The sequence below is a fragment of the Mustelus asterias genome, chromosome 22, assembly GCF_964213995.1.
Source record: "Mustelus asterias chromosome 22, sMusAst1.hap1.1, whole genome shotgun sequence".
NCBI lineage: Eukaryota > Metazoa > Chordata > Chondrichthyes > Carcharhiniformes > Triakidae > Mustelus > Mustelus asterias.
In genome coordinates, this window is record NC_135822.1 from 24,075,474 (window position 1) to 24,096,030 (window position 20,557).

General features: G+C 45.3%; 1 protein-coding gene across 1 annotated transcript; it reads left to right on the plus strand.

Annotated features, from left to right (window-relative positions):
• Positions 1 to 1,495: 1,495 nt before the first annotated feature.
• agmat (agmatinase (putative)) lies at positions 1,496 to 20,046 on the plus strand. The gene is made up of 7 exons (XM_078238945.1): positions 1,496 to 1,834; positions 4,549 to 4,751; positions 10,301 to 10,349; positions 12,641 to 12,836; positions 15,430 to 15,609; positions 16,936 to 17,020; positions 18,562 to 20,046. Exons 1-7 carry the CDS (start codon positions 1,587 to 1,589, stop codon positions 18,633 to 18,635), a joined length of 1,035 nt encoding a protein of 344 aa, XP_078095071.1. The 5' UTR covers positions 1,496 to 1,586; the 3' UTR covers positions 18,636 to 20,046.
• Positions 20,047 to 20,557: the final 511 nt, after the last annotated feature.

Sequence of the window (20,557 nt, forward strand, 5' to 3'; positions counted from 1 at the left end):
ACTCAACGAGGCAGAAGAATACAGCAATGGGCTCAGGTGTGTTGCTTCCTGCAATCCCTGTTGATGGTTATGGCTCAGACTCACTCATGAAGAGCAGCTATTTCAGTGCAGTATCAGTGGGTGAGGAACTCTTTTCCTTCAGACAAGAGAGGCAACTGTTTTTTTTAAATTGCTTCCAAACTGGGGTTACTGGAGGGTCAGAGTCAACTTTAGCCCAAGAGTACTTGGCATCTGCTGCAAAACAGCTGGTCAGATTCCACAAGTCAAGCTGAGATGCGAGCAAAGCAAAGGGATTTTTTTTATTAGTGTCACAAGTAGGCTTACATTAACACTGCAAGTGAACTTACTGTGAAAATCCCCTTGTCGCCACACTCCGGCGCCTGAGTGAGAATTTAGCATAGCCAATGCATCTAACCAGCACGTCTTTCAGACTGTGGGAGGAAACCAGAGCACCCGGAGGAAACCCACGCTGACACGGGGAGAACGGGCATTCTCCACACAGGCAGTGACCCGAGCCAGGAATTGAACCCGAATCCCTGGCGCTGTGAGGCAGCAGTGCTAACCACTGTCAATGGAATGATCACTCTTCACAAGGGTCGTTGCAATCACAGAAAACATACTTTGAATAAAGCTTTATGCAGTTAGATCTCTTGAGGACACTTGGTGGGTGTGGCACTGGGGCCCTGGAAAGGGTGTAACATGGAAATTAAGACGAGGAAGGAGACAATATAGCCAGAGCTTGTCTGCAAATAACTTAAAAAGAGTGATATTGACAGGTGGATGAGGTTGGGCCACTCGTCATGAATTTCAGATTGGAAATAGGAGCTGGACTTGATGGCTCCAAAGCGAGAACATTCATTGAAATAATTCTTCCCCAAAAATATACTTTATTCATAAAGCTGTGAGAACATGACAAACTTTCCAAAATGACCATCACACTAAAAGCAATAATCAAGTTTGTTATATCAAATCATGTTCTGAGATGCTTCAGTACAGAGAAGGAAAAGTTTCAGATATTTTACAATGGTCTTACAAAATGTTGCAATTACTTTAAAGGTTGGACTGTGGTTAGCACTGCTGCCTCACAGCGCCAGGGACCCGGGGTTCGATTCCCGGCTTAGGTCACTGCGTGGAGTCTGCATTTTCTTTCCGTGTCTGCGTGGGTTTCCTCCGGGTGCTCCAGTTTCCTCCCACAGTCCGAAAGACATGCTGGTTAGGTGAATTGGCCACGCTAAATTCTCCCTCAGTGTACCCGAACAGGCGCCGGAGTGTGGCGACTGAGGGATTTTCACAGTAACTTCATTGCAATGTTAATGTAAGCCTTACTTGTGACACTAATAAATAAGCTTTAACTTTTTTACCCCAGAAAAAAATTGCACTCCGACATTCATTAAAATAAATTCTCTGAGTGTTGAGTAGCATTGCTGCAGCAACTGTGTTGAAGAGTATGAAGGTTCAATGATAGTTACAGTTGTCCCATTCGCTAAGAGCATGGGAGGGCGGGCGGAGTTTCAGTTGCCAAGCACAGTTTTGACCAGGGCTGAGTGCGGGCTTATTAAAACACTTTCCAACTTTTCTTGGCAAGGATGGAACGGATTCTGCTGCGCGGTGCCTCCTCGCTGCTGAAGCTGGGGAAGCCGCGGGACGGGCTGCTGTCCCGCTGCAGCTCCTCCTCGTCTCGGTTCAACATGCCGCCCAGCGCCGCAGAGATAGCCCGGCCGGTGGGAGTTTGCTCCATGATGCGCCTCCCGGTGCAGGAGTCCGCCCAGGGCCTGGATGCCGCTTTTGTTGGAGTGCCTCTGGACATTGGCACCTCGAACCGGCCCGGTGCCAGGTAGGAGCAAATAATGAATGGACAACCTCACTGCCCAGACACCTGTTAGTGACACTGAGCGTATTCATTCAGTTTGGGATACTGCCAATTTATGAATAAGCTTCTTCCGAATTTGTCATCAATTTAGACCCATTGTTGGGCCACTTTAATCTTTCATGCAGACACTTGGCATGGTGAGACCTTCCAAGGTTGAGGAGGAACATACAGAATCCCTACAGTGCAGAAGGAGGCCATTTGGCTCATCTAGTCTGCATCGACCACAATCCCACCCAAGCCCTGTTCCCGGAACCCCATGCATTTACCCTAGCTAGTCCCCCGACACTAAGTGGCAATCCGCCTAACCCAGACATCTTTGGACTGTGGGAGAATACCAGAGCACCCGGAGGAAACCCACGCAGACATGTGGAGAATGTGCAAACTTCCCACAGACAGTGATCCAAGCTGTGAATCGAACCCAGGTCCCTGGTGCTGTGAGGCAGCAGTGCTAACCGCTGTGCCACCGTGCCGACCACTGTGCCACCGTGTTAACCGCTGTGCCACCGTGCCGCCCATATGTTCAGCCTTAAACTAAGAACGAGCTAAATTGTCCTTTCAAGATAACATTGATTCTAATTGTGCCTACTGTTTAAAGCAACTTAGAGCAAGAGCATGTGTGAGGTTAAATGCCAATATCCAAAAGTTGTACTTGGAGGGTGTTGGGTACAGTTTGGTAGATCTGAAGAGGTCTTCATAGTCAAACGTAGGTTAACTCTTAAGTCTTTACTTTAAGTAAATACTTAACCTTCTGTTAAGGTACCAGATCAGAAATGCTAAGATATAATTTTTTTGTTTGGCATTAGTGTGAGCATAAGATGTTTCACTCCAGATGTGATTCTATTGACACACTAGGAAGCCTTTTTCAAAGCAAACTTTATTTAACAATACAGTTTAACTATAACAAATTAATTAGCTTAATTTTTACCAATTAAAATACTTTAACATGACAAGATACAATTCTTAACTACTAACCTATCTCTATCAGTTCCAATTTAAGCAATATACCTCCTGGACGTAAATCCTCTTCAAAATCAAATAACACAAAGTAAAGTTTATTTATTAATCACAAGTCGGCTTACATTCACGCTGCGATGAAGGTACTGTGAAAATCCCCTAGTTGCCACACTCCGGCGCCTGTTCGGGTACACTGAGGGAGAATTTAGCATGGCTAATTCACCTACGTGTGCATCTTTTGGACTGTGGGAGGAAACCGGAGCACCCGGAGCAAACCCACACAGACACAGGGGGAATGTGCAAACTCCACATAAACAGTGATCCAAGCCGGGAATCAAACCCGGGTCCCTGGCGCTGTGAGGCAGCAGTGCTAACCACGGTGCCACCCTGCCGCCCTAGGCTTACATGCTGGTGCATGGGCTGCCAGTCCTTAAGCCTTTGTACACCTTTGGAGAGAGAGAGACACCTGTCTTCTGACAGCCCCGAAACAGCAGTCTCCAGAGAGAGAGACAGAACCAAGCCAAAACTGCCTGCTTTTTCCTGTTATTTTAACTCCTCCCTTTCACATGACTCTGCTTCTTGTCAGTTGACGTAATCAAACCCTAATCTGAAACCCCAGGGGAAAAACCAAAAATAAACAAAAATGCATTAACTCAGATTAAAACAAACACCCCATTAGCTAAGATCAAGTATTCTCCTGCATTCTCAGCATGGGGCTGCCTTGGTGCAGACAAATCGGCACCATGTAAACAGAACTGAATTTTAAACATACCCCTCACACGATACATGATGAAAATACATTTCTTAAAGGCACAGTATCATGATAATTCTTTGAACTATTTCAAAATGCAGGTATACAGTAAAGGTTACAAGCGAGGAGCAGTCTCCATGCTTGCTGGCACACAGGATTCTGTCCAACTTTAGACTGACCCTGGGTTTGGGTCATGCACTCTCTTACATCTTACATGTGTGGACGGTACTGTACTCAGTTCCACATTAACCCTATGTGTGTCAGATCCTTATACTACAGTGGTCAGTGTGGCTCCACTGTCAGCATTGTGAATATGGCACTAGTTTTGTCTCACCTTTAACCTGCATTGAATGTCCTGAAGTGACTGTATTTGTGTGGCAGATATGAATTGAAGGCTCCAGGAAGGTAAGTCTTGTAATTCCATGCAAAAAGTTAAATAATTTAAATATGCAAGGGTAGGGCTAACAAATGAAGGTGGCTTTAGAAAATCTGCCACGGCAAATTATGACCCAAAAGAAAGTTGCCAATTGATAAAACAGCAAAATACATAACCTGCCTACTTTTCACACTGTCGGGATGTTTGGCAAACTCCAAATATGGTGAAGCAGTCAGAATAATTCTGTCCATTCATTTATTCAGGCAGCTATATCTGACTTGGGAGTCTTTGATGCCATCAGTAACTGCCCAGCGTTTCTGTTTGACAAGCTCACCCTGGGGGAGAGTGACTGAATGTAGTTAATCCAGGACAATCCTGTGCCTCGTGATCAATATCCTGGTATTATGTCCAAGTCTAAACTTCAAACTGCTTGAAAAATAAAAGCAGAAGCTGCCGAGCAGAAACAGCTCTCTGCTCAAAGAGAAAAATAGGCAAAAGAAAGTTCTTTCTCAAAACATTGTCGGGAGGATTCTCTGTTGCAATGTCATTATATTCAGAATAAGGAGGAAATCTTTCAATCCTATTTTTGAAATTTAGATTTGGACCCCGACATATCCGGGCAGAGTCAGCCATGGTCAGAGCCTTCAATGGTGGCACCCGGGCGGCTCCTTTCGAATCTCTGATGGTGGCTGACATTGGAGACGTCAACGTGAATCTTTATGATCTGAAGGCGAGCTGCAAGATGATCAGGAATTCTTTCAAGAAGATTGTGTCCACGGGCTGTATACCACTGACAATAGGTATGGATTCCTGTGCTGGCATTGCTCAGCAGCTCTTGGGGGGGAATAGAACATAGAACAGTACAGCACAGAACAGGCCCTTCGGCCCACGATGTTGTGCCGAGCTTTATCTGAAACCAAGATCAAGCTATCCCACTCCCTATCATCCTGGTGTGCTCCATGTGCCTATCCAATAACCGCTTAAATGTTCCTAAAGTGTCTGACTCCACTATAACTGCAGGCAGTCCATTCCACACCCCAACCACTCTCTGTGTAAAGAACCTACCTCTGATATCCTTCCTATATCTCCCACCATGAACCCTATAGTTACGCCCCCTTGTAATAGCTCCATCCACCCGAGGAAATAGTCTTTGAGTCTTTGAATAGAAGAGCAGCACGGTGACACAGTGGTTGGCACTGCTACCTTGCAATTCCAGCCTTGGGTGATTATCTATGTGGAGTTTGCACATTCTCCCCATGTCTGTGTGGGTTTCCTTCGGTTGCTCCCATTTCCTCCCACAGTCCAAACATGTGCGGGTTAGGTGGATTGGCCATGCTAAATTACCCCTTAGTGTCAGGGAGATTAGCAAGGTAAATATGTGGGTTTACGGGGATAGCGCCTGGGTGGGATTGTGGTCAGTGCAGACTTGATGGGCCAAATGGCCTCCTTCTGCACTGTAGGGATTCTACGATTGATCCACTGGAGCAAGCTGAGAGGGGTGATTGAAAAGCAGCAGTGCTGGTAAGAGATTAATTGGATTAATTGAATTGTTTATTTATTTAATTAGTCAGCTAGTGTGTGTATTTTTTTGGCCTTTACTTTAACAGCAGTTTTTCAAGTTTAAAGTGAAAACTAGAAGTGGGCAGCAAAGGAGTCTGGGAAGGGTTTTTATTTTAACTTTAAAAGTCAGTTACCTGGGTGGTTCCCCCTCAGTAGTAGTTTTTTTTTCTCTCGGGCCCCTAGCCCTATAAATTGGTGCAGAGGAGATACCCGATCCTCTACACTGGTAGAGGATCCCACCCTTCCATCCTCCTCTAACCTAATTATAAGTGTGGGGAAGTTTTTTGTTTTCTTTTTTTCTTGCTGGTAATGGCTTCAGGGATGGCAGTTCAGGCAGTATGCTGCATCTCCTGTGGGATGTATGTGGTGAGGAAATCCAGTAGTGTTTCAGGAGATTTTAGTTGTAAGAAGTGCATTAGATTGCAGCTTCTGGAGGAGCGTGTAAAGGAGCTGGAGGGGGAGGTAGAGGAACTCCGCATAATTCGGGAGGCGGAGGTGGAAGTTGATAGGAGTTATAGAGAAATAGTAACTCCTAGAAATGAGGCTTGGGTCAATGCCAGGAGGAGGGGTAAGAAGCAATCGGGAAGACAATCCCCTGGGGCGGTTCCCCTCCATAATAGGTTTTCGGTGCTGGAGGCTACAGTTGAGGAGGAATCAACTGAGCATAGAGAGCAGATCTCTGGGGGTGAGCCGAGTGAGAAAGCTCAGGTGGTTAGGGGCTGTAAAAGACTGGGCCTTGTGATTGGGGACTCCACAATTAAGGGGACAGATAGGAGGGTCGGAACTAAAGGTAGGGACTCAGGGTTGGTGTGTTGCCTACCAGGGGCTGGGGTCCGGGATGTGTCTGACAGGGTATTCAGGACTCTTAGGGGGGAGGGAGATAAACCACAAGTTATTGTACATGTGGGGACACACGACATAGGGAGGATAGGGGAAGGGGATATTAGGCAGGGATTTATGGAGTTGGGGTGGAAACTAAAGGCCAAGACTGACAGAGTGGTTATCTCTGGACTCTTGCCTGTACCACGGGATAGTTTAGAGAGGAATAGGGAGAGGGAAGGTTTGAATTCATGGCTGAGGGGATGGTGCAGGAGGGAGGGGTTCAGGTACTTAAGCAATTGGGGCTCGTACTGGGGAAGGTGTGACCTCTATGAGAAGGATGGTCTACACCTTAATCAGAAGGGGACCAATATCCTGGGGGGTAAATTTGCTAAGGCCATGCAGGGAGGTTTAAACTGATTCGGGGGGGGGGAGGGATCCTGAGTAGTGGGGCTGAAAGTGAGGGATGCATGGATGGGGACTGCAATGCACGGCATTGCAGAGGTGGGGTGGAGCAGGGTTTGAAATGTGTATACTTCAATGCCAGGAGTATTCGCAATAAAGTGGGTGAACTTGCAGCGTGGATCAGTACCTGGGACTTCGATGTTGTGGCTATTTCAGAGACATGGATAGAGCAGGGGCAGGAATGGATGCTGCAGGTCCCGGGGTTCAAATGTTTTAGTCGAAGTAGGGAAGGAGGTAGAAGAGGGGGAGGGGTAGCATTATTGGTCAGAGATTGTATCACAGTGTCAGAGAGGAGGTTTGATGAGGACTTATCTGTTGAGGTAGTATGGGCGGAGATTAGAAATAGGAGAGGAGAGGTCACCCTGTTGGGAGTCTTTTATAGACCTCCTAAAAGTTCTAGAGAGGTTGAGGAAAGGATTGCGGAGTCAATCCTGCTTAGGAGTGAAAGTAATAGGGCAATTGTTATGGGGGATTTTAACTTGACTAATATTGACTGGAATTGTTATAGCTCTAGCTCGTTAGAGGGGTCAGTTTTTGTTCAAAGCGTGCAGGAAGGTTTTTTGACTCAGTATGTAGACAGGCCAACTAGAGGTGAGGCTATATTGGATCTGGTGCTGGGAAATGAGCCAGACCAGGTGCTAGACTTGGAAGTTGGTGTGCATTTTGGTGATAGTGACCACAATTCGGTTACGTTCACCTTAGTGATGGAAAGGGATAGGCATGAACCTCGGGCCAGTGGTTTTAGCTGGGGGAAGGGTAATTATGAGGCTATTAGGAGAGAATTAGGAAACATAGGTTGGACTAGGAGATTACAGGGACTGGGAACGTCCGACATGTGGAGTTTTTTCAAGGAGCAGCTACTGCGAGTCTGTGATAGGTATGTCCCTGTCAGGCAAGGAGGAATTGGTAGGGCTAGGGAACCGTGGTGCACCAAAAAAGTTTCTTTGTTGGTTAAAAAGAAAAAGGAGGCTTATGTTCGGATGAGACGTGAGCACTCGGGTAGTGCACTAGAAAGCTTTAGATTGGCTAAGAGGGAGTTGAAGAGCGAGCTTAGAAGGGCTAAAAGGGGACATGAGAAGACTTTGGCGGATAGGGTTAAAGAGAATCCTAAGGCGTTCTATAGGTATGTCAAGAACAGAAGGTTGGTTAGGGCAAGTTTAGGGCCAGTTATAGATGGCAGAGGGAAGTTATGTGTGGAACCGGAGGAGATTGGTGAAGCATTGAACCAATATTTCTCTTCGGTGTTCACGCAAGGGGACATGAATATAGCTGAGGAGGACACTGGGTTGCAAGGGAGTAGAATAGACAGTATTACAGTTGATAAGGAGGATGTGCAGGATATTCTGGAGGGTCTGAAAATAGATAAATCCCCTGGTCCGGATGGGATTTATCCAAGGATTCTCTGGGAGGCAAGAGAAGTGATTGCAGAGCCTCTGGCTCTGATCTTCAGGTCGTCGTTGGCCTCTGGTATAGTACCAGAAGATTGGAGGTTAGCGAATGTTGTCCCATTGTTTAAGAAGGGGAACAGAGACTTCCCCGGGAATTATAGACCGGTGAGTCTCACTTCTGTTGTCGGCAAGATGTTGGAAAAAATTATAAGGGATAGGATTTATAGTTATTTGGAGAGTAATGAATTGATAGGTGATAGTCAGCATGGTTTTGTGGCAGGTAGGTCGTGCCTTACTAACCTTATTGAGTTTTTTGAGAAAGTGACCAAGGAGGTGGATGGGGGCAAGGCAGTGGACGTGGTATATATGGATTTTAGTAAGGCGTTTGATAAGGTTCACCATGGTAGGCTTCTGCAGAAAATGCAGATGTATGGGATTGGGGGTGATCTAGGAAATTGGATCAGGAATTGGCTAGCGGATAGGAAACAGAGGGTGGTGGTTGATAGTAAATATTCATCATGGAGTGCGGTTACAAGTGGTGTACCTCAGGGATCTGTTTTGGGGCCACTGCTGTTTGTAATATTTATTAATGATCTGGATGAGGGTATAGTTGGGTGGATTAGCAAATTTGCTGATGACACCAAAGTCGGTGGTGTGGTAGACAGTGAGGAAGGGTGTCGTAGTTTGCAGGAAGACTTAGACAGGTTGCAAAGTTGGGCCGAGAGGTGGCGGATGGAGTTTAATGCGGAGAAGTGTGAGGTAATTCACTTTGGTAGGAATAACAGATGTGTTGAGTATAGGGCTAACGGGAGGACTTTGAATAGTGTGGAGGAGCAGAGGGATCTAGGTGTATGTGTGCATAGATCCCTGAAAGTTGGGAATCAAGTAGATAAGGTTGTTAAGAAGGCATATGGTGTCTTGGCGTTTATTGGTAGGGGGATTGAATTTAGGAGTCGTAGCGTTATGTTGCAACTGTACACAACTCTGGTGCGGCCGCACTTGGAGTACTGTGTGCAGTTCTGGTCCCCACATTACAGGAAGGATGTGGAGGCTTTGGAGAGGGTGCAGAGGAGGTTTACCAGGATGTTGCCTGGTATGGAGGGGAGATCCTATGAGGAGAGGCTGAGGGATTTGGGATTGTTTTCGCTGGAAAGGCGGCGGCTAAGAGGGGATCTTATTGAAACATATAAGATGATTAGAGGTTTAGATAGGGTGGATAGTGATAGCCTTTTTCCTCTGATGGAGAAATCCAGCACGAGGGGGCATGGCTTTAAATTGAGGGGGGGTAGTTATAGAACCGATGTCAGGGGTAGGTTCTTTACCCAGAGGGTGGTGAGGGATTGGAATGCCCTGCCAGCATCAGTAGTAAATGCGCCTAGTTTGGGGGCGTTTAAGAGATCCGTAGATAGGTTCATGGACGAAAAGAAATTGGTTTAGGTTGGAGGGTCACAGTTTTTTTTTAACTGGTCGGTGCAACATCGTGGGCCGAAGGGCCTGTTCTGCGCTGTAATGTTCTATGTTCTATGTTCTATGTTCTATGATTCTAGAAGAGAGAATTGAATAAAATGTAGAAAAAAAACGAAACAATCATTTTAAATCTTGATTTGATTTGATTTATTATTGTCACATGTGTTAGGGTACAGTGAAAAGTATTGTTTCTTGCCCAATATACAGTCAAAGCATACCGTACATAGAGAAGGAAAGAAGTGCAGAATATAATATTACAGTTGTAGCTAGGGTGTAGAGAAAGATCAACTTAGTGCAAGGTAAGTCCATTCAAAAGTCTGATGATAGCAGGGAAGAAGCTGTTCTTGAGTTGATTGGTATGCGTCCTCAGACTTTTGTATCTTTTACCCGACGGAAGAAGGTGGAAGAGAGTATGTCCGGGGTGTGGGGGTCCTTAATTATACTGGCTGCTTTTCCGAGGCAGCGGGAAGTGTAGACAGAGTCAATGGATGGGAGGCTGGTTTGCGTGATATACTGGGCTTCATTCACAACCCTTTGTAGTTTCTGGGCTTCATTCACAACCCTTTGTAGTTTCTTGCAGTCTTCGGCAGAGCAGGAATCATCTTTTGACACTGGATGGTAAAAGCACTAATTATGTCTGTTATGCCTAGGTGGTGATCACACGATAACATACCCCATATTGCAGACAATGGCAGAGAAGTAAGTCTCGTTGCATGTTATTATTATTGAAATATATCGAACATTTTGCTAACAAATGCTGAATTCTGCAGAAGGAGCTGTACTCTTTTGTTTGTCCAAACTGTCCTGTACATGTCCTGGAAATGCTCAATAGGGCTGGGTAGATGTAACATTGCCTGAAACTGTGCCATTTGATTGCTTGAAAGAGCTGTACCACTCTTCAGGAAAACATGTTCTACATGTGAGCTGGTGTTCCAAGTCAGGAACGGGAAACAGACAGTAAATTTAATTTCAAGTCTTTTGAAACAGATTCTTACAGAAAATGGGAAGACTCCGCTTAATTTTCAAAATGATTTTACTCTTCAACTTTCTCCCCACCCCACCTATCCTGAATGTTGCAACCATTGACATTCATTTTGGCAGCTTTTGCCCTTCCGCTACTTCATCTGTGGCCATTGCGTAATATGAAACTAGGTCAGTTATTCCTCCATGAGCAGCATCACAGTTGACCTGATCTTCACACAACATCTTCCGACATGTGCTTCCAGCAGGGATTAGTGGATAATGATCAGGATGCAATCCGTGCCTGATATGTGATTATTGCATCACAGCTATTGCTTTCCAGCTGAGATCAGTAAACTCTGCACAGAGATTGAAACTGTGACCTTCCTGGAACATTGGACTTAGCTACTCGCTAGATAAAGTCACTGAACTGTTGGAAGACTTGGCACAGAAGCTGAAGTGAGAGGACATTCATAGAAATCATAGAATCCCTGCAGTGCAGAAGGAGGCCATTCGGCCTATCGAGTCTGCACCGACCACAATCCCACCCAGGCCCTACCCCCACATATTTACCCGCGAATCCCTCTAAACTACGCATCTCAGGACTCTAAGGGGCAATTTTTAATCTAGCCAATCAACCTAACCCGCACATCTTTGGACTGTAGGAGGAAACCGGAGCACCCGGAGGAAACCCACGCAGACACGAGGAGAATGTGCAAACTCCACACAGACAGTGACCCAAGCCGGGAATCGAACCCAGGTCCCTGGAGCTGTGAAGCAGCAGTGCTAACCACTGTGCTACCGTGCCGCCTTAATTCCTGGAAAGATGAAACAGATCAAAGACCAGGAGATTAGAAAGCTTGATTTTTGATTTGATTTATTATTGTCACATGTATACACTGAAAAGTATTGTTTCTTGTGCGCTATATAGACAAAGCATACCGTTCATAAAGTACATTAGGAAAAGGAAAGGAGAGGGTGCAGAATGTAGTGTTACAGTCATAGCTAGGGTGTAGAGAATGATCAATTTAATATAAGGTAGGTCCATTCAAAAGTCTGATGGCAGCAGGGAAGAAGTTGTTCTTGAGTCGGTTGCTCCGTGTTCTCAGACTTTTCTATCTTTATCTCGACAGAAGAAGGTGAAAGAGAGTATGTCCGGGGTGTGTGGGGTGCTTGATTGTGCTGGCCGCTTTTCTGAGGCAGCGGGAAGCATAGAGGGAGTCAATGGATGGGAGGCTGGTTTGAGCGATGGACTGGGCTATGTTCACAACCCTTTGTAGTTTCTTGCGGTCTTAGAACAAAGAACAAAGAAAATTACAGCACAGGAACAGGCCCTTCGGCCCTCCAAGCCTGCACCGACCATGTTGTCCGACTTAACTAAAACCCCCTACCCTTCCGGGGACCATATCCCTCTATTCCCATCCTATTCACATATTTGTCAAGATGCCCCTTAAAAGTCACTACCGTATCCGCTTCCACTGCCTCCCCCGGCAACGAGTTCCAGGCAACCACTACTCTCTGTGTAAAAAATCTGCCTTGTCTTGTACATCTCCTTTAAACCTTGCCCCTCACACCTTAAACCTGTGCCTCCTAGTAATTGACTCTTCCATCCTGGGAAAAAGCTTCTGACTACCCACTCTGTCCATGCCTCTCATAATCTTGTAGACTTCTATCAGGTCACCCCTCAACCTCTGTCATTCCAGTGAGAACAAACCAAATTTCTCCAACCTCTCCTCATAGCTAATGCCCACCATACCAGGCAACATCCTGGTATTGGGCAGAGCAGGAGTCATACCAAGCTGTGATACATCTGGAAAGGATGCTTTCTGTGGCATCTGTAAAAATTGGTGGGAGTCATAGTGGGAAAAGTAAGGACTAAAGAAACAATTGGGTATGTGATGGTGAAGGAGGAGTTGGAAGACTTGTAGAAACATTGAAATCTCATTGCTTGCTCTTGTGAAGTCTGACCAGTTGATTGTAAATTCTGTCCCATCATGGCTTCCTGATGTTCTGTTTTTTTTTAAAAACAGATATGGTCCAGTAGGTTTGGTTCACATCGATGCACACGCTGACACAAGTGATATAGTCCTAGGGGAGAAGATCTGTCATGGAACGCCATTCAGACGCTGTGTGGACGAAGGGCTGCTCGATTGTAAACGTGTGGTGCAGATTGGCCTCCGTGGTCCTACTTATGAACCAGACGGTTACCTTTGGAACAGAGAACAGGTAAGTTGCTTTATTAAATCTGGTCTCCCTCTTTATGTTCCTTGCATGGGTGAGGGGTGGGACGGGGTGAACTGCGAAGTGGACTTTGCGGGTTCTGAATTTTCCATCTCTATCCTCCCTTTCCATGTCTCCAGCTGAGCCTCCCAGGCTTACATTTCCACAGGTACTACTGTCTATTTGTGGAGCTACACTGTGAGAGCCAGTAGGCCTTTGACAGGCATCATCACTGAGCCTCAACCTATACTCATGCAAAGTTCACAAGGAAGGATCGTTTGAGAAAGCAAACAGAAGCAGGAAAGCCAGGCTGATGTTCCTCCCCATTCCTGATACAGGGACCCTCTGGCCAGTGATAATAGTCCAACTGCAACTTGGCTGAGATCAGCTAACTAAATGCAGACCAAAGATTAAACCCGAGACTCCCCTTGTTTGTAGAATGTGTCGCTCACTAAGTTAGACAACTGGAGAATTAAGAAAGACTAATATTAATCTGTAACTGAAGCTTGCATTTATATAGTGCCTATGACATAGTGAAACAATCTATGGCACTTCACAGGGACATTTTCAAACAAAATTAAACACCAAGCCACCTGATTGAGATGGCCAGGACTGTAGAGTTTGAAAGAATGACAAGTGATCTCATTGAAACTTCTTACAGGGCTAGAAAGGTTATTGCAAAAATGATGCCCCCCCTGGCTTGGGGGAGGGGGGGTGGGGACTAGAGCTAGAGAATACCATCTCAGAATAGAATCATAGAATCCCTAAGGTGCAGAAGGAGGCCATTCAGCCCATCAAGTCTGCACCGATCACAATTCCACCCAGGCCCTATCCCCCTAACCCCACATATTTATCCTGCTAATCCCCTGACACTCAAGGGGCAATTTAGCATGGCCAATCAACCTAATCTGGACATCTTCGGACTGTGGGAGGAAACCAGAGCACCCGGAGGAAACCCACGCAGACACGGGAAGAATATGCAAACTCCACACAATGACCCAAGCCGGGAATTGAACCCAGGTCCCTGGCGCTGTGAGGCAGCAGTGCTAACCATTGTGCCACCATTCAAAACTAAGATGACGAGGAATTTCTTCATTCAGAGAGTGGTGAATCTTTGGATCTCTCTACCTCAGAGAGCTGTGGAAGCTCAGTCATTGAATGTGTTCGGGACAGAAATTTGTAGATACTAACAACATCAAGGGATATGGGGATAGCATGGGAAAATGGCATTGAACTGGATGATCAGCCATAATCTAACTGAATGGCGGAACAGGCTCAAGGGGCTGAATGGCCTATATTCCTATGAGGAGGCATTAGGAAACGTGGCTAAAAACTTGGTCAAAGTGATATGTTTTAGGGTACATCTTAAAAGAGAGAAGGGTGGAGAGGTTTAGGGAAACTATCCAGGGTTTAGGATTTTATAGATGTCCAAAACCATCCCCATTGTGACTAGGAGCAGCTGATGGTGAAGCAGCCTCTTTGTGAGAAAGCATAAGGTCTCTCCAGTTCATCTGCATAACATTCCCTCTAATGTCCTTGTCTCATCGAGAGGAAATTCAAGCTGTCAGCTAACTATGAGCACAAACACCCAACTTAGGAGGTGACACGGCTCCAACTCAGCCAGTAATACGTAGTTGCATTTGTTTGAAAAATAGTCAATCTCTGCTGTTGAGTCTGTGTATTCACAACCATGGGAGGGCTGAACACCTCAGTGTTGCAAATGAACACAAGACCCATGCAGAAGGGCATGGCTGACAGAATTGAGAAGGTGGACAGGTACAGGTTCCCATTTCTGTTACAGGCCTTTGTCGTCCTTGTATTACAACAGTCAGCAGACAGGTGATTCTGAGATTGAAGAATGTATACACATTACTATTCAGATGTGATGTTAATGTCTATGTTCAGCTTTTAAAAAAGCACATCATTGTATGAGAACCAGTCATTTCTCTTGTGTAAATTGCATTGTCGATCCAGTAAGCAAAGTGAGATTGAGGAATATGGTGAGAAAGTGGGCTTGAGGTACATCCATCTTTTTCTCATCTCGGGTTCTGAATGTTGGACCTTTGCAGAATCATAGAATCCCTGAAGTACAGAAACAGGCCATTCAGCCCATCAAGCCTGCATCGACAACAATCCCACTATCCCCATAACCCCATGTATTTACCCTGCTAATCCCCTGACACAAAGGGTCAATTTAGCATGGCCAATCTTTTAAGTGGGGGGAGGAAACTCGAGCACCTGGAGGAATCCCATGCAGACATGGGAGAATGTACTCAGTCACCCAAGGCCAGAATTGAACCTGGGTCCCTGGCGCTGTGAGGCAGCTATGCTAACCACTGTGCCACCGTGCCAACCCCTTTAGTTCCTTTAATATTTCTAGTCAGTTTCTTCAAACCCATGATAGAACATAGAACAGTACAGCACAGAACAGGTCCTTCGGCCCACGATGTTGTGCCGAGCTTTATCTGAAACCAAGATCAAGCTATCCCACTCCCTATCATCCTGGTGTGCTCCATGTGCCTATCCAATGATCTGTAATTACTTGAGTAAAACCTTTCATCATTGATGCTTTTCATCCCGAGTGTTTTATTATTTCCAGGGTTTTCGAGTGGTTACTGGACAGGATTGTTGGTTACGTTCCCTTGCTCCACTTATGAAGGAGGTGAGGCAGCAGATGGGAGATGGCCCTGTGTACATTAGTTTTGATATCGACGGTCTGGATCCTGCCTTTGCTCCTGGCACTGGAACCCCAGAGATCGCAGGTCTTCATCCCAGTCAGGTAAACAAGCAGGGCACATAGTTATGTTGTAGCTTTCTAGCATCCTCAAGAGATTTGAGACTTTGCTAGGAACATGGTACAGGAGTTTGAAGCCCTTGGCTGCCCTGGAGCAGCAGCTCCAGTACTTGTGTGCCTACTACATGGCTGCTCGATGATTCTGCCTGAGAGCGGACTCTGGTGTGATCACTCACTCTCATGTTTTGATCGCTCCTTCAAGTCAAGTGACTCTCTTCTGCTGTACTGTCTTAAAGACAGTAAGAGTTTTAACAGCACCAGGTTAACCTATAACACAGACTACCGCAAACTGTCTTTTTAAAGAGACAGACACCACATACACAACAATAGTATCCCACTACGCAGAAATACATCACGCAAACCAGCCTCCCATCCATTGACTCCCTCTACGCTTCCCGCTGCCTCGGCAAAGCAGCCAGCATAATTAAGAACCCCACGCACCCCGGACATTCTCTCTTCCACCTTCTTCCGTCGGAAAAAGATACAGAAGTCTGAGGTCACGTACCAAACGACTCAAGAACAGCTTCTTCCCTGCTGCCATCAGACTTTTGAATGGACGTACCTCGCACTAAGTTGATCTTTCTCTATACCCTAGCTATGGCTGCAACTCTACATTCTGCACTCTCTCCTTTCCTTCTCTATAAAGGATATGCTTTGTCTGTATAACATGCAAGAAACAATACTTTTCACTGTATAATACATGTGATAATATTAAAACAAATAAAAAAGGCCAACAAATGAACCCTTTGCCAAAGCAGAGAAGGGGTGATACCAGCCTTTAGTACATGTTTAGGTAGATGGGGGGAGAGATGGGGGAGGGGTGGTGGTTTTCCTCCTGCTCCTGAATGCGTGTTCAGCTGTGCGAGATTAAGGTTTTGCATTGGCCTCAGCACTGAGCTCCAGAATAGCATCGCTGATGTCAAATCAGTGCTGCATGCTGATTGACACCATGGCCTGTTTGCTCTGTATACTTCCAGCACACACACACACTGCACGCACATTAATGCCTGCACCAATATGGCATCCAGCACAACTTGCACCATAGATGTGCACGTGAATCAGATGCCACTTTGGAACTCTAGGGCCACCAGTGAGCATAATTAATTCTCACCCTGAACCTGGAGGCAAGTACACGACCATTAACTGAACTGATTTCCAACTGTGTGATGCTGATCTGACGGGAAACATTTGAAGGATGTGACTTTCAATGGTATTAAAGTTTAAAAAGCAAAACTTTGATTTTTCAAGTTGTTCTTGAGAAATCATTCATTGTAACAAGGAATTGAAAAGTTGCTGTTTGTATGTTCACAGGCTTTGGAAATCATCCGGGGGTGTCAGGGAATGAAAATTATCGGCTGCGACTTAGTTGAGGTTTCTCCACCGTACGATACTTCTGGTAAGAAAGTAACAAAACTGAAGCCGTGAGTTTCTATCAACCACCACAGACGTGTAGACAACAGCTTGGCTGATTTGATAATATTGTCAGCACCAAATCAGAACATTGTAGTCCCGCGTTCCATTCCACTCATCTCAGCTGGCACTCCATTGCAAAACATCCTCCTCAGCAAACATGCTGGGTCTTTATAGGGTGCAGATGCTCATAGAATCTTAAAGTAGGAGGCCATTTGACCCATCGAGCCAGCACTGAAATTCCACCCAGGCCCCATCCCCATAACCCCATGTATATACCCTGCTAGTCCCCCTGACACTAAGGGGCAATTCAGCATGGCCAATCCACCTAACCCACACATCGGTAGACTGGGGGAGGAAACTGGAACACCTGGAGGAAAGCCACACGCACGGGGAGAATGTGCAAACTCCATCCAGTCACCCGAGGCCGGAATTGAACCCGGGTCCCTGGCATGGTGAGGTAGCAGTGCTAACCACTGTGCCATTATACAGCCCAAACCTTAAGGACCTCAGCTTTTTGCAGTTGCGTAGACAATGGCAAGTATGCAACTCATCTCATACCAGTCTTCAGCTACCCAGTTCAACACATTAATGCAAATCATCTTGGGTACCCTCTCATCAACTCAATTCCCCTGGCTTCCAGTCCTGAGCAACATCCCCTCATACAAGGAGGGAGATTGCAGCAAGAAAACTCCTGGGGAAGGTTTACATCAACCCAACCCTTCTACACAAGGACCTTACCAATCCAGCTGCTGCTTGCCTCCCATCACATCAGCCTGTATGACCAAGACCACTGTACTAAGGAATAACAGCAGAAGCTCTGAGGCAGGAGGAATGGAACCAACTCACCATTAAAAACCACTTCCTCATCTCAGATCCCACAGCCCGCCCAACCGGCTCCAATCTGCTGTGCCAACATTGGGCATTCCTCAATTGTTTCCGCACTGGCTGAGAGCTTTGTGCAGCAAATCGGCAAAAATGGGGTGTCGCAGGGAACCCGGACAGCACTGTGGTGCTCTCCAATCTCTCACATCATTGAAGGCTGCCCCCTGACAAAATTCAGCAGAGATATGAGAGAGCTCCATCTAATCACTGCAGAAGATATTGTCTGGCTTTGCACACACTTAAAAAAAAACCCATTGCAGAACAGAGGGAGTGTAGTACTGTTGGAGGAGTTGCTCTTTGAGTAAAACACTGTTGACCAGTTTGGGTGATATATAAATTTGGGAAACCCTGTGTACAATTTTCTTGTGAATTAAAACTAATAAGTGGAAAATTGTGAGTGGTATTTGTGAGTGGTATGCTGTGGACTTCCTGATATGTGGGGCATACTGCCATGGCTTTCCCATATTATTTCCCGTATTGCAGATACACAGCTGAGGAGAATAAATTTAACACATTAGTGCTACCGTTACGTTATGCTAATAAATATGTACAATAATTAATACTGCCTAAAAGTTAAGTCTGGGGATGGGGGGTGGTCAATGCTAGTTTATTTCAACAAGTTCACAAGTCTGTTTCTTTCAGGTAACACGGCTCTGACCGCTGCCAATCTACTCTTCGAGATGCTCTGTGTTCTGCCCAATGTTAAGTATTATTGAATTCTGTACGCTGTTTGAGGCACGTTGCTTATGTTAGCTCACACTGATTATTACTCATTATAATCAAATCCATTTGATAACTAACTGCATCTCCCCCAACTGCAGCTGTTGTTAAAAAAAAAACTTACACGTATACGATTAACTGTAACTCTAAGCAACTGTAATGTGCGGCACTTCACATGAAAAAGCCTCAATTGCAACTCAATTGTACTGTAGGTACGAAGTTTCCTGATTATAATGCCATTGCCTTTTTATTTCTGTTTGAAAACTCCCAACTTAAGCGCTATATTAAACTGCAGCTGATGTGTGATACTGATCTGAGATATATTTTGGGATCTACATTGAATTTCCTTTTTAATGCAACTTCGGATTTTCATAACATACTAATAAACAGCAATGATTTAAGACAGGAAAGTAGAAACTGGATTTTTTTCTGGGATACGTTGGTGAAGAGTGACACTGAAAACAATAACCTTTTCAAGCGGCAGTGATTTGTGAACAAGTCATTTATTAAAAACCCGCACTCACCTGGTTAATAAACTCCTCCAGTTCAAGTTAGTAAATGCATCACCTGGTGCGAAACCAGGTGTCAGTAGCCTGCACTTGGATATTAGCTATATAAAGACCACAGCTTTACTCAGTGCCTTTGGGTTAGGGAGGTGAAGAATGGGCAAGAATTCCTGCTTCATTCAACCACAACAAAAGTCAGTACCTCAGAGGAAAGATAAATGGAAATAAATTAGATACAACTGAATTTGGACCTGAAATTGTGGAATATTCCAAAGAATAAGCATGTGGTTAAAGCACATGAGGCAATGACCTAAAGATAGTTGGACGGTTCTGTAGTTTGGATCCTCACTCACTGCGGCATGTGGGGCTGTGATGGACAGGACTCCTGCAAAATACACTCACTCATCCTGACTGCTGCATTGGCTACTGTGAACTTATCTTGTAATTATGTCCATAACATAAATCTGGACCTAGCTGGAACATATGGACCACCGAGACACTTTAGGTGCTCACCTGACCATGGAAGAAGAGTTGTTTACCCAGTACACATTCATCGTTAATTTATAACCAACTCAGGAACTGTTAGCAAATTTCTCTTGGTGTATCACAAACACAAATCTCAATGTGGATACGAAGTGCACAATTTTAATTACAGCACAATAAAACCTCGAAGACTGAATAATGTAAGAGCTGTAAGGGCATCAGCTGGGCAGCTTTTGGTTTTATGCTAATGCTGAGTGCAACTCAACGTGTGAACGAATATAAATTTTATTCTATTTTAAAAATGCCTACAGTTTACATATTTAAAGTGACATCTAGTATCGGAAACATTCAGCAATGCATACAATAAATCTCTGTTTAACGGCATGTTGCAAAACTAATAAATTCTTTTGTAAACTCATTTTGTACAAGCTTGTCCAATGACTGAATGGGTAAAAGTGCTACCTGGGTATAGTACTAAATGCCACACCACACGTTACTTCCCTTGCTCTGTGCCGAGTTAGCTAATCTCAGGTAGGGCAGAAGGAGGGTTGCAACAATTGACTCAAGGCGCAAAGAGTGGAGAGGGAGAAAGAAGATAGCCAAGAGTTCTCATTCTTAATCACTATTAAGTGATCACAGTTCGGAAAGACATTGAGCGAGGGCAGGATCGGTCTGGTCTTGCACAAGGAATGGCCAGAAGGTATTGGAGGGGGTGGGGGGAACAGTACCAGAACCCGACCCTAACAAAAATGGGAGGGAAGAAAATTCGAAGAGAAAAATGCAACTGTGCTAAGCGGCAAGTTCTTTGAATTGTGATGAATCTTGGTCAGTGCCATTTCACCGGAATCAGAGGTAATGTTACAAAATCACACTCGGGGGAATTAGCCTCATCTATCAAATATATAATACATAATTCCAGCACGCACTCT

Coding starts and splice junctions, on each gene's coding strand:
- agmat (XM_078238945.1), top strand. CDS start 1,587: ATGGAACGGATTCTGCTGCGCGGTGCCTCCTCGCTGCTGAAGCTGGGG. Junction 12,837..15,429: donor ACCTTTGGAACAGAGAACAG/GTAAGTTGCTTT, acceptor TATTATTTCCAG/GGTTTTCGAGTGGTTACTGG. Junction 17,021..18,561: donor TCCACCGTACGATACTTCTG/GTAAGAAAGTAA, acceptor TGTTTCTTTCAG/GTAACACGGCTCTGACCGCT.